The 15,397-nt window shown below is 49.3% G+C and overlaps 1 protein-coding gene across 1 annotated transcript; it reads left to right on the top strand.

Annotated features, from left to right (window-relative positions):
- The first annotated feature begins 12,349 nt into the window (after positions 1–12,349).
- LOC146764393 (uncharacterized) lies at positions 12,350–15,035 on the top strand. The gene is given in 1 exon segment (XM_085564750.1): positions 12,350–15,035. A coding segment is annotated over 1 exon segment (1,695 nt). The 5' UTR covers positions 12,350–13,073; the 3' UTR covers positions 14,769–15,035.
- The last annotated feature ends 362 nt before the right edge of the window (positions 15,036–15,397 follow it).

Raw genomic sequence — 15,397 nt, 5'->3', positions numbered from 1 at the left:
CAAGATCCCATTGCCATCTGCTGGAACTACTTCCACCTAAAAACGTCCCTGCAACACATCAGCATCTGGTGCAGTTTTGGCTGCATCAGTGTGGAACTCAAGCCTCACCACATGCAAACAAACCCCATTCTCAGGCAACACTTTCCTTTGGGTTATAAGCGGTTCCAGTTCTTTTGTCTGTGTAGATGACCCCAATAACAGGAAACAAGCATCTTAGAACTGGTGTTATCCTTCCAGAAATGAAGGAAAGAAACCCAAACCCAGCAAAGTTTCTAAAACAGTGGTTTCTAGAGGGGAACTTAACCCCCTTTGCAGTTTCTGCTACTGGGAAACATGCCTGAAACCTGGGCATGAGGCTTCAAGGCCACAGAGTCTCTTCTGCTTCTTGTGCAGTGTTGCTGAAACACTCAGTGACCGTTTTTCTCTCATAGCCCAAGCCACGTTCTCCACGTCACCAAGCCGGAGCCTTGTGAGGGGGAGAGCCTGCCAAAACCTCCTGTTTGTTTCCTGGCATTTTCTGGGATGGGCCTACCACTCATTGACTTGAGTAGGCAAATGAGCAGAAGGTGTCCAAAGGGGTGGCATTTCTCCTTTTTCTGAGCAGGAAAAGTTTTTCTTTTGTTGCATAAGAGAAGCTGAAGTTTTAAGACTGCTGAGAGACAGAGCTGCAGGTGGCTCCTTTGTGCCCAAACAGGCATTTTCATCCCAATATATTTGTGCATGCAACTTAATGTGTCTGTGTTGAATATGAGATTGTAAATGTTTGTTTCTTTACCTGGGGATTAACTGATGGATTTCCTTTCTTTTCTTCCAATTACCATTGTTTTCAAGAACAGGACAAAAAACTTGATGAGTCTTGTTCTATGGCAACTGTGCTTAAGGGATCAACAAGCCCTGCAGAGATGCCTTTCATGTACTAATCCTTGGAATTAGTTAGTATAGCAAAGTCCCCCTTCCAAAAAGGCTGTCAAGCTGGTGTGAATCCTCAGAGAAGGAAATGTGCTTTTGCTGATGTAGCTCCCACTAACTAGGTCAGTCAATGAAATCGGCTGCCAAGGCAAGATTGGCAGGATGTTGGCAAAGCTGTGGTTGCATCAGAGTTTGGGTTTTTTGTTGGTAAAGTCATCCCTGGGTCTCTGCCAGGGCAGAAACTGCCACTGCAGAATGGAGGTTAAACAATGGGCTCTGGGAGAGCAGTTACAGATGGGAAAGAAGCAGGTGGAGCCTCGTGTTCCCTTTTTCTCCAGACTAAACTCCTGATAGCCACAGCAGGGACGTCACAGCTGCAGCAGCCCAAGCTCCTCTTGGCTTGGCTGCGTGACTTCCTGAGCTGCTGCCTGCAGAGAGACGAGGAGCGGCGCTGGTCTGCCAAAGAGCTCCTGCAGGTAAAATGCCAAGGGACTGCAGGTGAAAGAATGTCCGAGGGATGGGCTCCTCCTCCACTGAGGTCTGAGGCATCAGATGAGCCCCCTTCCTCCTCACCTCCTCCACTCTTGGTGCTCTTCAAATGAAAATGCTGAGGAGTGCGGGCTGGGCTGGGCTGGCAGGGCTCTGTAAAGTCCTGTGGTACAAGTGTCCTGCAATTAACAGGGACATCTTTAAAGAGATCAGGTTGCTCAGAGCCCTGTCCCACTGACCTGGAATGGTTCCAGGGATGGGGCACCTACAAGCTCTTGAGACAACCTGTGCCAGGGTGGCACCATGCTCCGACTAAACAAGGTCTTCCTTAGACCTACTCTGATTAGATCTCCTTTGTGTTTAAAACTATTCTCCCACATTCTATTGTAACTGGCCCTGTTAAAAACGGTGTCCCCCACTTTCTTCAAAGCCATTCTGAAGTCTTGGAAAGCGGCAAGAAAGTCTCCCTGGGGCCCGTTCTTCAGAAAACTGAATAACTCCACCTCTCTGCGCATTTCCTGAGAGGACAGGTGCTCTGCTTTCTGACACTTTCTGTTGCCCTGTTTTGGAACTTGGTGGTGTGTTCGGTTTTACCTAATGGCAAAAGAATTGAAGTAGAGCAATGCAGGGTACAGAGCCATGAAATGGTGGCGGAAGAACCCAAGGCTGCCAGTCCTGGCAGAGCAGTCTGGAGAGATTTGGCTGTGGGCAGGAGGGGCTGTGGGGCCTCACTGTGAGCCTCTGAGGGGCCCGGGTTTGTGCCCCCACCCCACCCTGAGAGGCTTCTGGCACACAAACAGGGACAGCTGAGAGGGACTTGACCCAGCCCCGTCTGCTGCCTGGCACGCTCAGGCAGAGGGGAACTGGCCCAGGCTGACTGCCAGGTTGTGTGGCAGAGAGGTGCGGGACGCTGTGCTCCAGGACGGTTTGGATGGACGGAGACAAGAGATCTCTGAAGGCTGCTCTGAGAATATCAGGTTTATTAGGGATGGTGAAAGGTCCTGCATGGAGCTGCCAGACGCAGCACGTGGCAGGGCCTGAGGGGGAGGGAGAGGGGAGAGACAAGGAGTAGAGAGAGACAAGAAGATGCTCCAGGAGAGGGTGGAAGTTCCAAGAGGGAGGGAGTTCCAAGAGAAGAGGAGTTCCAAGAGAAGGGGAGTCCCAAGAGATGTGAAATTCCAAGAGGGCATCTGGCTCCTCGGAGACCGCTTACCAGGGGGCTTCAAGGTGGGCTGGAACAAGACTTGGGCCAATGGGGTCACAGAGGCCTGATGCTTCAGGGGAGGGTTACAGGTGTGGGATGAGCCATACATTTTGGGAGGTGAGATAGAACAGTCTATTTGACTTTTGGTCCTATCTGTAGGCAAGGGCATTGTTCAACCCGTAGGGGGGATTATTTTCATCCTGGCTGTACTATTGTAAATCTTTTGCCAGGCAATCATATTTATTCATCTTCCCCAACATTGAAATTTTAAAAGTGGCAATGGTTTAAATGATGTAATTGCTACTTCTCTAAATTCACTGGTGAAACTAACAGTCCATCAATTCTCTCTTCCTATAAAGAAGAATGTACAAAAATTATTATTTACGTGAACAGTGCATGAGAAGTCTAGAAGAAAAATGTAATCATTAGGAAGCGGAGAAAACTTTTAAAATAAATTTAAAGCATATAAAAGAGCAGGGTGATATTACACAGCCTTCCTGTGATGTCACAAACACCTGTGATATCACACAGCCTCTTGTCATGTCACACATACAGCTCTGTGATGTCATATTACCCCTGTGATGATACACAGCTCTCTGTGATGTCACTCAGACATCTCAGTGATGTCACACTGACCCTGTGATGTCACACAGCTCTCTGTAATGTCACCTGGAAGGCTCTGTGATGTCACACAACCTCCTGCGATGTCACACAGATATCTGTGATGTCATATTGCCCCTATGATGTCACACAGCATTTTGTGATGTCACATGGACATCTCTGTGAAGTCACACAGCCCTTGTGATGTCACACAGCCCCTGTGATGTCACACTGATTCCTGTGATGTCACACAGCCCTTGTGATGTCACACAGCCCCTGTGATGTCACACAGACATTTCTGTGATGTCACACGGCCCCTCTGATGCCACACAGCACCTGTGATTTCACACATCCCCTGTGATATCACACAGCTCTCTGTGATGTCACACAGCCCCTGTGATGCCAAACTGTTGCACTAGGACACAAAATAACTCACATATTCATATTAAGATTAAAAGACTAAAAAGAAGTGGTTTTTAATTTTGATTTATGCAATACATGAAATTTTAAAAGCGGCAATGGATTGAAGGATGTAATTGCTACTTCTCTAACTTCTCTGGTTAAACTAACAGTCCAGCAATTCTCTCTTCTTATAAGGAAGAATGATTCCCTGGGGTCCAGCAGTGTCACAATAGACCCCAGGTTCCAGAAGGCCCTGCAGTGTCCTAATGGTCCCAATGATTCCATGAGCCCCTCCAGTGTCCCAGTGGTCTCCATGGCTCTCCAGGCCACACAATGTCAGGTTATTCCTCTGTTCTGTGAGCCCTGTAATGTCACAGTGGACCTTTGGACCCTGGGGATTTGCTGTGTCACAATGCTCTCCTCTGGCTCCACAACGTCACAACAGATCATTGATGATGGGAGGACTCTCAGTGTCATACTGAAGCTGTGGTTCCATGTAGCCCTGCAATGTTACAGTGAACCCTTGGTTAAATGGGGTTCCACGATGTCACAACGACCCCTCAGTTCCATGAAGCCCCACAGTGTCACAATGGTCCCTTGGTTCCATGGTGCCCCACAGTGTCACAATGGTCACTTGGTCTCACAGGTCCCACAGTGTCACGATGGTCCCTTGGTTCCATGGTGCCCCACAGTGTCACAATGATCCCTTGGTTCCATGGTGCCCCACAGTGTCACAATGATCCCTTGGTTCCATGGTTCCTGTGCTGGTGCATTCCCCCCTCCCCTTCTCAGGCCGCCCTGCCAGATGAGAAATGCTCGCTGGCCTCAGCCTTGGCCAGCAGCCCCTGGGCTCAGCTCCTCTGGAGCTCAGCACAAACACGCTCTGCTCCAGGCACTGCTGCTGCCCAGCCAGATCCTGGCTGTTTTAGGAGCAGCCCTGGGAACTGTTTTTGTTCCCTCGGTGGCACATCATCCCTGTTCTCACCCTGCCAAAGAAAGCTGCTGATGCCAAGTGCGGCCAGGATGAAACATGGCTGGGACTGCAGCCCCTCTCTTGGGGCCCTACAAACAGTGCTCCAAAAGGAGCCCTTGGAGCTCTCCTGGGCCAGCGACTCCCTCTGAGTGGGGCCTCTCCGAGCCGGGAACTCTCCCGTTTGCTGCACTCGGGGATCCCCAACAACGAGGGAGCCTGGGCCGATCCCCCCACTCCTCCAGGCTCAACCCTTCCCCGCTGGGGAGATGCCAAAGCATCCCCAGGGAGCATTTCCCTGCCCTCAGGGGAATTTCTCACAGGTGCCTTGCACTGACTCTCTGTGTCTGTGTGCACACAGGAGTGCCTGTGCTGGGGAAATGTGGCAGAAATGCTGCTCCCTGAGGGGTCTGAGTGCCTTGGATAGCTGAGCCAGTCAGGCCCGTAAGTAAGGTCAAGTCAAGAGGTCTAAGTTAAGTGAAATGCTTCTAAGAGTTGTTATTTTCCTAAGTTGTTATGTTTTATATAAGTTATAAGCTGAGTTAAATATTTTTAAATGTTATTCCTCTGTTAGATTGCTAGGTTGTATGTTATAAGTTAGGTTAAATACTGTTAAGCTCTTCTCTTTTGCTAAATTGTGACTGTGAAACTATCATTTAAAGTTAAGGTGTAAGTTAAGTCCTGTTAAGTTTGAACTCTGTTAAGCTTTTAGGCCATATTCCTTTTATCCTTGCCTTCACTGCCCTTTTGTCACACACAGACACATACAGAGACAGTTCTCAGTTCATTTCTGGTTTGATTGCCTGGATTTGGTTTGGTTTTGTTGTTGCTTTGCTTCCTTGGTGTTCCTGAAGTGTCCTGTCAGGAGCAGAGTGACTCTTGCCAAGGAACTTTGTGCTGCTGTCACTTAATATTAAATCTGGTTTTTGCTGGGGATTTTTTCAGCGCTCTCAAGCCCTCGTTGGTCACAGGGCGAAGGAGCCCTGGCCCAGGCTCTGGCCCTGGGGACACAGGGACAATGCCGGGGGGTCCCTGTCCCCCTGTCCCACCCCCACAGCCCCGGTCCCCGTCCCCGTGTCAGGCTCTGGGGTCGATCTCGTGGAACATCCTCTGGGGGAGGCTGCGGCGCCGGGGGCGGGGGGACCCGGGGGGACAGGGGACCCCGCTGTGCACGAGCAGCGTTGGACTTCTCTGGGGGAACTGGGGGGGGAATGGGGCAGAGAGACCTCCCCAGTGACCTCACACAACCTCTGAGATGTCACACAGCCCCTGTGATGTCACACAGCCCCTGTGACATCACACATCCCCTGTGATGTCACACAGCCCCTGTGATGTCACACAGCCCCAGTGATGTCACACAGCCTCTGTGACATCACACATCCCCTGTGATGTCACACAGCTCTCTGTGATGTCACACAGCCCCTGTGATGTCAAACTGTTGCACTAGGACACAAAATAACTCGCGCACTCATATTAAGATTAAAAGAGTAAAAGGACGTAACTTTTTTTTTTATTTATATAATATATGAAATTTACAAAGTGGCACTGGATTGGAGGACGAAATTGCTACTTCTCTAACTTATTCTCTCTTATAAAAAAAATGCACAACAATTATTATTTACATGAACAGTGCATGACAACTCTAGAAGAAATACGTAAATCTTCAGAGGCAACGAAAACTTAAAAGAAGTTTAAAGCATTTAAAACAGCAGGGTGATATTACACAGCCTTCCTGTGATGTCACATGAGCATTTCTGTGATGTCACACAACTTCCTGCGATGTCACACAGATCCCTGCAATGTTGCATGAACATCTCTGTGACATCACACAGACATCTCTGTGATATCACACAAATCTCTGTGATGTCGCACCAACATCTCTCTGATGTCACACTGCCTCCTGTGATGTCACACAGCCTCTGAGATGTCTCACAGCCCCTGTGATGTCCCACAGGCATTTATATGATATCACACAACCTCCTATGATGTCACCCAGGCATCTCTGTGATGTCATAATGACCCTGTGATGTCACACAGCTCTCAGTGATGTTGCACAGTCATTTCTGTGATGTCATACTCTCTCTGTGATTTAACACACCCCTCTGTGATGTCACACATACATCTCTGTGATGTTACACTGCCCCTGTTATGTCACACTGCTTCCTGTGATGTCACACAGCCCCTGTGATGTCATAGAGCCAACTCTATGATGTCACCCTGTGATGCCATAAAGCAGTGCTGTGATGTCACAGAAGACCCCATGATGTCACTGTCACCCTGGAATGTCACAGTCTGTTCTGTGATGTCACAGCCTGCTCTATGATGTTACACAGCCACCTGGTGATGTCACAACCCTGTCTCCCATGCCACAGAGCCACCCTCGATGATGGCAGAGCCTGGTCTATTGAATCACACCATATTCTGTGACATCACAGCCAGCTCTCTCATGTCACAATTGCCTCAGTGTCCTGGGTTGTAAGATAAGCTTGTATTCTATTTGCCATCTGTTGAAAGTTGGGCAAGTTTGTTATCTTTTCCAAGAACCGGTTTTGCTCCTAAGAGGTAATGGTTTGCTAATGGGCCATTGACTGATTCAATGCAGGGCTGGTAAACGCAACACCATCCCATTGTCAGGGGTCCCACCCAGAGGGGGAAGCCAATCACTCTATTATTGTATAAAGGGGTGAAGAGAGCTTGACAGAGGAATGGTTGTACAACAGGGGACATGATACTGTAAAATTAATCCAAATAGGGAGGGCTACGTGACTGCTGCAAAGTTCGCATGACCCTGAAGAGTAGATGGTGTGCAGAAAGCAGGATATTGAAACTGCTTGGTATGTAGAAATAGATAGAGAAGAACAAAGAAGTACTAAGCTGTTCTAACTGCAAGGCCAGCTGGACAGGCAAGTATCATTCACAAAGATACTTTTAAGATAATAGTACAAGTCACATAGCAACCAATCATGAGCTTGGCTTTTGCAATATGTATGAGCTAATTAACAAAAATATATAAACTGTGTAATCGGTCACAATAAACTGAGACTTGATGATCATGATATCATGAGTCTTGTCTCCCGTGGCACCCTCCAACAAAGGGGTAGCTTTTTGGGGAGACGAGGCAGCTTTCTCTGCGGGACTCCCAAAGAAGCAGCTCTCGCTCTCTCTTTGCGGGATTCCCAGAGAAGCAGCTCCCTCTCTCTCTTCACGGGATCTCGCAGCGAAGCAGCCGGAGCGTGCTGAGGCGGCGGCAGCGGAGCTCGGAGGCAACCCCGGCGCAGAGGAAGACCGGCCCCACTGCCACCAGATCTTCAGAGGAAAACTATACCCTTCTAAAGATCACCACTGTAGCTGCAGTTCATCAGCCACTGCAAGGGGAGCAATCGTCCCAGCAGGACTGCCACTGGCACCCCGAATCCTCAGGTTGTGGACTTTTTTCACTGGTTTTGTTTGTACCGATTGCATTTGCCTTTTTAAATTGTTGTCTAGTTTTCTCCTAGTAAAGAATTGTTACTCCTATTCCCATATTTTTGCCTGAGAGCCTTTTAATTTAAAACTCCTAGAAATTTGGAGGGAGCGGGTTTACCTTCTGCATTGCACAGGAGGCTTTAGCCCTCCTTCACAGACTCTTGTCTTGTCGAACCAAGACACTCAGTGATGTCACAAAACCCTCAAGAACTCAGTTACATTGAAACACTGAAGTTTCTTGTACTTTGAAAATATCCGTGTCATGGAAACAACTGAGACAGTGTCCCCAGGTTCCAGTCAGAGCAGAACACTGGAGGCACTGATGACAGCTGGGCACAAGCAAGGGAAAGGTGTCTCTGGTGCTGAGCAAACCTGGATGTGTTTCAGGAATGCAAAGGGCCCAGGCCTGAGCCCCAGCCCCTGGCAAGGCAGATCCTGTCCCTCCCTCATTGCTCAGGGCTCTTCCCGGGATGGGCACTGGCATGTGGGGATGTGCCATGCCAAGGGCAGGACCATGGGGCGGCCCCTGCCAGGCTGCTGAGCAGGGACAAGGAGGCACTGAGGCCCCAGGGCTGCAAGGGTCACTTGTCCCCTCGTGGCTCAGGCCCAGGGCCAGCAGCCATGGCCAAAGGGCTGCACAGGTTGGCTCTGTCAGGGCCTTGCAGCTGCTGCACATCCCTGAGCCCTTTGCAGCCCAGGCTGTCCCACGGTGTCCCTGCCCTGCGCCTCTGTCCCTGCAGGCTGTCGTCATCCCCCTTTACATGAGTCTTTTCTTTCTCTGGCTGTTCTTTGCCATGTCAAAGGATCCACCACCTCTGGAATCACCCTTCAGTCCCTCCCAGGGCTCTCCTCAGCTGTCCTCAGCCTCCACCCCACTGAGCACAGAGCTCCTGTGTCCTTCTAGAGTGGTCAAGTGCATGAAGCCAAGAGCACCTGGACAAGAGGGACAGTTCTTTTCTACAGGAAGGAAACCACAGGGCCCCAGGGTTTTGAAAGCACATGAGAAGCAGTCGCCAGAGGCCAAGGCAGGCTAGACCTGTCTGTCCTTGCAGCTTTTGTCTGAAAGCAGCCTTTAGATATATGGGGAGCTGTTGCAGAATTTCTGAGAGAAAGAGGGCATGATTTATGTCTGGATTAAGAATTGAGCTACCCCTCAGACTAGGCCCCTGATAAGTGGCCTTGGTGGGGCCTAGGAGCCTTTGATGCAGTAGGAATTTAGTTGTGGCGCAGTTTAGAAATTATGTTAAAGTAACTACAACGTAATAAGCTATCTGAGTGTGAATTAGGGTAGAGTTGCAGTATGAAAAGCCTGACCACCTTAAGGCAAAGGTAAACAATGTTAGCTTGCCAATGAGAGTGCCTTTGTAAACTGTAAACTGTATGGAAGTGTATATAAACCACCATCTTTTCACTAATAAAGGGAGAACGTAGCTTTAACCATATTGGTTCGACCAATGTTCGTCCTGTCCAGCTTTCCTGTCTTATGAATACCCTGGCTTTGGGGAGTTTTGGGGGTGGAATTCCATTTCAGCCGTGGCTCCTGGAGTGGAATGACAGTTCTCCACAGGAAGGAAAGGGTGCAGTCCCAGTGTTTCAAAGGTTGATTAGAGGCAGCCCCAAGCAGGCCAGGGCCAGCCAGGCCTGTTGTCAGGTCCAAGGAAGGAATCCTTAGACAGACAGAATTTGGGAGGCCAAACCCCACTATTTTCTATGGGCATCTGGACGAGAAGGACAGTTCTGTTCCACAGTTCTGGAGTCTCTGTAAATGTTCAAACATTCCTTTGATCATCTCATGTGTCCCTTTCAACTCAGAATGTTCTGTGATTCTGGGATTACAATTCCTGTTCTGCTTCTCTCATCCCTCTGTTGTCTATAATCAAAAGAGGAAAAAAAAAACAACCTTGCAACAGTGTTAGAACAGTAAATAAAAACCAGACCTTTATTGGAAGCTTCCAGGCGTCCCAGTGGGGATGGGGCACACCCAGCCCCCAATTTCAATAAGGTAACAAGGTTCATTAATTAGAATATTTAACAGGAACATCCAATAGGAGATTCAGTTTCCCAACTTACTCATCCTGGGCTCTACCCATTGAAGTAGGTCCAAAGGCTTCTTTGCCCCACTTTTTGTTATGACTGCTCACATTCAAAAACTAAAATGTTCTTCTTGTGGGTCCTCTTAATAATAATAGTATGCAGTATTTCAGGAATGTATTTAGACAGTCAGCTTATTGGTCTAAAATCTAAGAGATAGGTAGGAAATATATTAGAATCAATTAAGGATTACAGGTTTATAAGTACATAATAGTATTTTAGTAGAATGAATTAAGACATTAATAGAGAAAAGTATGGATTACAGTTTTATAACTATATAACAGTAATTTACAGAACTACAAATATATTACAAATATATAAAAAGCAAAAAAATTTTTGTCACCACCCAAAATTTCCCATCCTCCTCCAAGCAAGAAATTGAAAACACTTCCAGCAAAGCTCCTGACCTTTACAGCAATCCCAGGCTTCCCTTCTTTGGGAAGTGCCCTCCGGAGCTGTGCCCAGGCTGGTCTGAGCTGGGAGCAGCCCTGCCCCAGCCAGCCCCTCTCAGCAGCAGCACCTGCCCTGCTCAGGGTGGCTCCTTCCCCCCACAGCTCCTGGCCAGTGCTGGGAGCAGCTCCAGGGCCGGCTGAGAGCTGTCCCTGGCAGGCAGCAGAGTCCCTGGCCCAGCACAGCACCCTGGGCTGCAGGACCCTGCTCTGCAGGACAGCCCTGGGCACCCCTGGCTGCTCTGCACAGGAGATGAGCAGAGAATGCACTCACAGGGTCTGTGGGCATTGGCATGTTCCAGCTTTAGGAGATCTCTCCAGGAGCTGCAGCTGCATTGTCCTGCAGCCAGAGGTTCCTGTGCCAAGGGCTCGCAGTGATTCTGCCCCAGGCATTTCTCAGCCCCTTCCCAGCCCTGACTAATTGAAGCTCTCTGTGCCTCTGTGCTGTGCCCGGGCTGGCTGCAGGCAGTGCCCCAGCCCTGCTGGGCTGGGAGAAGAGCTGCTCAGCAAGAAAAATGTGCTTTTGAAGCAGATAATTGGGGCCATGATTGCACAAACCTCTCTCAGAGTCTGTAGCAAAAGGGTAACACCAAGTACCTTAAAGAACTGAAGTACCTTGAAGCATTAATGAGCTCCACTGAGTGTTGTTCCTGACAAAGCCTCTCCAGGGACTAATTACAGCAGATAATTGGAGGCCATGATTGCACAAAGCTCTCAGAGACTCCAAGGCAAAAGCAAAAGCCAAAGTCCTTTCAAAAACCTGCAGTCCCTGGGAGCATGAAGGAGCCCCCAGGGCCATTCCTGACCAAGGCACCCCAGGGACTCCTTCCAGCAGATCCTTGAGGCCACTGGGATGTGCGCCAGGGGGGATGCTGAGGGCAGGACCAGGGGCTGACAGTGCCCAGCCTGGCTGGGGCTGTGCCAGGAGGCCCCAGGGCCTCAGAACAAGGTGTCTCCTCACAGCCCTTGGTGGCACAGACCCTGCTGTGCCCCAGGGCACCAAGACTTGGCTTCTCTTTGTCCCCACCTGGCATCAGTGCCTCCAGTTCTCTGCTCTGCCTGGGGCCTGGGGCCACTTTCTCAGTCGTGTCCCTCAGTGGGACCCATTAAAAGTCAGAGAAACTTTGGAGCTGGATTCTGACTTGGAGTTCTGGAGAGGTTTCTGCAGCTCCCTCTCAGGGCCTGATGTTCAGGGCCTGAGCACAAAGCCCTGAGGGTCATTAAAGTCCTTGTGCTGTGTCTGTGCTGCTGAGCTGGGCCGGGCTCCTGGCACAGAGGGTGATCCTGGTAACCAAGCAGAGCTTCAAAAGCACATTGCTCTTGCTGAGCAGCTCTTCTCCCAGCCCAGCAGGGCTGGGGCACTGCCTGCAGCCAGCCCGGGCACAGCACAGAGGCACAGAGATCTTCAATCAGTCAGGGCTGGGAAGGGGCTGAGAAGTGCCTAGGGTAGAATCACTGCGAGCCCTTGGCACAGGAACCTCTGGCTGCAGGACAATGCAGCTGCAGCTCCTGGAGAGATCTCCTAAAGCTGGAACATGCCAATGCCCACAGACCCTGTGAGTGCATTCTCTGCTCATCTCCTGTGCAGAGCAGCCAGGGGTGCCCAGGGCTGTCCTGCAGAGCAGGGTCCTGCAGCCCAGGGCTCTGTGCTGGGCCAGGGACTCTGCTGCCTGCCAGGGACAGCTCTCAGCCGGCCCTGGAGCTGCTCCCAGCGCTGGCCAGGAGCTGTGGGGGGAAGGAGCCACCCTGAGCAGGGCAGGTGCTGCTGCTGAGAGGGGCTGGCTGGGGCAGGGCTGCTCCCAGCTCCAGACCAGCCTGGGCACAGCTCCGGAGGGCACTTCCCAAAGAAGGGAAGCCTGGGATTGCTGTAAAGGTCAGGAGCTTTGCTGGAAGTGTTTTCAATTTCCTGCTTGGGGCACGGGGTGAAAGATGTGTATGGAGAGTTTTGTGGAAGAATGGCTTCGTGAGAAAGGACATGACTACGTGCAGTTAGTGAAGCAGTAGTTGAAAATTGCACAGTGCAGCAATAGCAGATGTAGCAATAATATCTTATGTCCTTGGCTAAGCTGGTTCCCAACAACAGTAGAATGTTCAGCAAAAAGATAAATGTAAGGGAAAACAAAGCAAGCTTAGAAAACTCCAAAGGTGGGGTTGACCTGTTTTTCATACACCAATGATGAGCTTAAATTTTGCAATATGCATGAGCTTCATTATAACGGGTATAACTATACATGTGTGCTTGAAATAAACTGAGACTTGTTGACATTATAGAATGGACTTGTCTCCCGTCATTTTTTCCACAAAATGGTGACCCCGATGTGATAGGCGCCACGGTGGAGTGACGAAAAAGGGTTCGGGTCCTGATGCAGCCAGGACGGCAAAAGTGCTGAATTGAAATAGAGTGCACCGTGCCCCAGGTGACTGCAGAGGCAAGCCTGGCCGATACGTGCTGCCGACGACCTCGGAGGGCTGCAACAGCGCTGACAATATAGGTATGGAGAGGCAAGCAGCATATGATTTATTTACTGCATTCTTGCAGAAAAGGCAGATTAAAGGCATTGATTTGGAAAAAGATCTGCCAGGGTTATTAACATATGGGTATTCTAAGGGGTTCTTTGTAAATCCTCATACAGTACATGAGTTGTCTGAGTGGCGTAAGTTTGGGGATAAACTATGGGAAGAAGTTTTAGATGATGATAAGACAGCTAAAAAGTTGGGAAAGTGGTGGAAGGTAGTTCACAATGAATTATTACAACATCAGGCAGAAAAGAAAGCTGCCGAGCAGAGAACTTCAGCACTAGAGAAAAATAGAGGTTTTAGCGGGGAGGATTGGTTGCCTGGTGTTTCCATGCCACCTGCTGTGTCTACAGTGGAGCTACCTCCCTTGCGACCTGTGCCTGAGGACACAGAAACAGAGTCGCGTTGTGAGCCCACGGCTCCTCCAGCCCCCTCAGAACAGAAATCGACAGTTTGTCAAAGTTTGTCTGCCAGTAAGCCGACCCCTAGGGCAGAGTCTGACCTAACGGAGGCTCTGGCCAGGGAACGGAGGGAAGTTTGGGCGACTTTGGCAAGAGAGGAGCTGGACAAAGGAGATGGGCAGGCTTTAGAACTAGCAACAGAACTGGCTTGTCCTGTAATTTTTCAGCAGCAGGCAGGCGGGGGGTTAACAGCTCAGATTACACCGTTAGATTAGAAGTTGTTGTCACAGTTGCGAGCTACAGTGAGTCAATTTAAAGTTACTAGTGAACCGGCTAGGCAAATATTAGATTATGTTTGGAGTACTAATATATTGCTACCAGAAGATTGTAGAAGTCTTGCTAAGCTTATTTTCTCGCCACATCAGAGGCTTTTGTTTAGTGCACACTGGCAGGCAGAAGTTAATGAAACTGTAGCTATACAAAGACAGCCTGGAGATCCTCTTCATGGAGTAACTATGGATAAATTGATGGGTTTAGGACCATATTTTCGCACTGAGGCACAAGCTATGCTAGGACCTGAGAAGTGTCGAGAGGCAATGCAACTAGCTCGAAGGGCTATAGATAAGGTGAAAGACCCGGGAGGTTTGCCAGCATATATGGAAATTAAACAAGGAAGGGATGAGACTTTTGGAGCATTTATTGATAAGGCAGCGGCAGCAATAGAGAGAGCTGGAGTGCCTGAGTTTATGCGTGGATCATTGAAGCAGTGTGCTTTGCAAAATTGTAATGCTTCTACAAGAAGTGTGTTAAACACATTAGGAGCTAATTGGACTATAGAAGATGCATTAGAGAAGATGGCTACTATACCAACGGGACAGCAAGCATTTTTAGTTGAGGCTATTAAAGAGCTGGGGGAGGGATTAAAAGAGCAGGCAAAAGCTTCACAGACACAGGTGTTAGCTGCTCTTGCACCCCTCCAAGCGTCAGTAGCAACCCAGGGAAATATTTACGGCAGCCGTATGAGATGTTTCCGATGTGGAGGGACAGGACACGTTCGGCGAGAATGCTCTGCTGCTGGAATATGGTGTCCTAAGTGCAAATCGGATACTCATAACATTGCTGCCTGTAAGAGGAGACCGGGAAACGCCCGAAACAGCGCGAACAAGAGCAGCCACGCTCCGACACAAATAGCTGCTCCAGCCTTTCCAACAGCGACACCTTGCGTCCAGCCACAAGAGGGAGCCTCGGGATGGACTTGGCAGCCGCAGTAGAAGTGACTTTAATGACACCACAGCCGCAGAAGGTCCCCACTGGAATTAATGGACCTATTATAATAGAGGGCAGGACAATGGGAGCTTTGTTATTAGGAAGATCATCGGCCTCTATGCTTGGATTATTTGTGCTGCCTGGTGTCATTGATGCAGACTATACTGGTGAAATTATGATTATAGTTCATACTCCATTTCCTCCTATTCGGATTAATAAAGGACAAAGGATTGCTCAATTAGTTCCTCTAGAGCAAGTTACTAAGGCTGTATCCTCACGGAAAAGCCGTGGAGGAGATGGATTTAGATCTACAAGAAGTTTGACTCTATTAACTTTGGATCTGAATGACAGACCAAGAAAAGAGGTTTTGTTAGAGTATAAGAGACAAAAATGCATGCCTACAGGTTTGCTAGACACGGGTACTGATTCAAGTATTATTGCACCACAGTGTTGGCCTGCACATTGGCCTTTACAGCCAGCTGCTACAGCAGTAACGGGAGTTGGAGGTTTAACTCTTGCAAGTCGCTCGTCACCTCTTACTGTCTCAATAGATGGTAAAGTCATAAAGGCAATATTTTCTGTTGTTCAGTTACCACCTACGGTGCAATGCCTAATTGGGCGAGACATTTTGACA

Source organism: Lonchura striata, chromosome 34, assembly GCF_050655825.1.
Source record: "Lonchura striata isolate lonStrDom1 chromosome 34, ASM5065582v1, whole genome shotgun sequence".
NCBI classification, from domain to species: Eukaryota; Metazoa; Chordata; class Aves; order Passeriformes; family Estrildidae; genus Lonchura; species Lonchura striata.
This window is presented reverse-complemented; position numbering and strand designations above follow the sequence as displayed.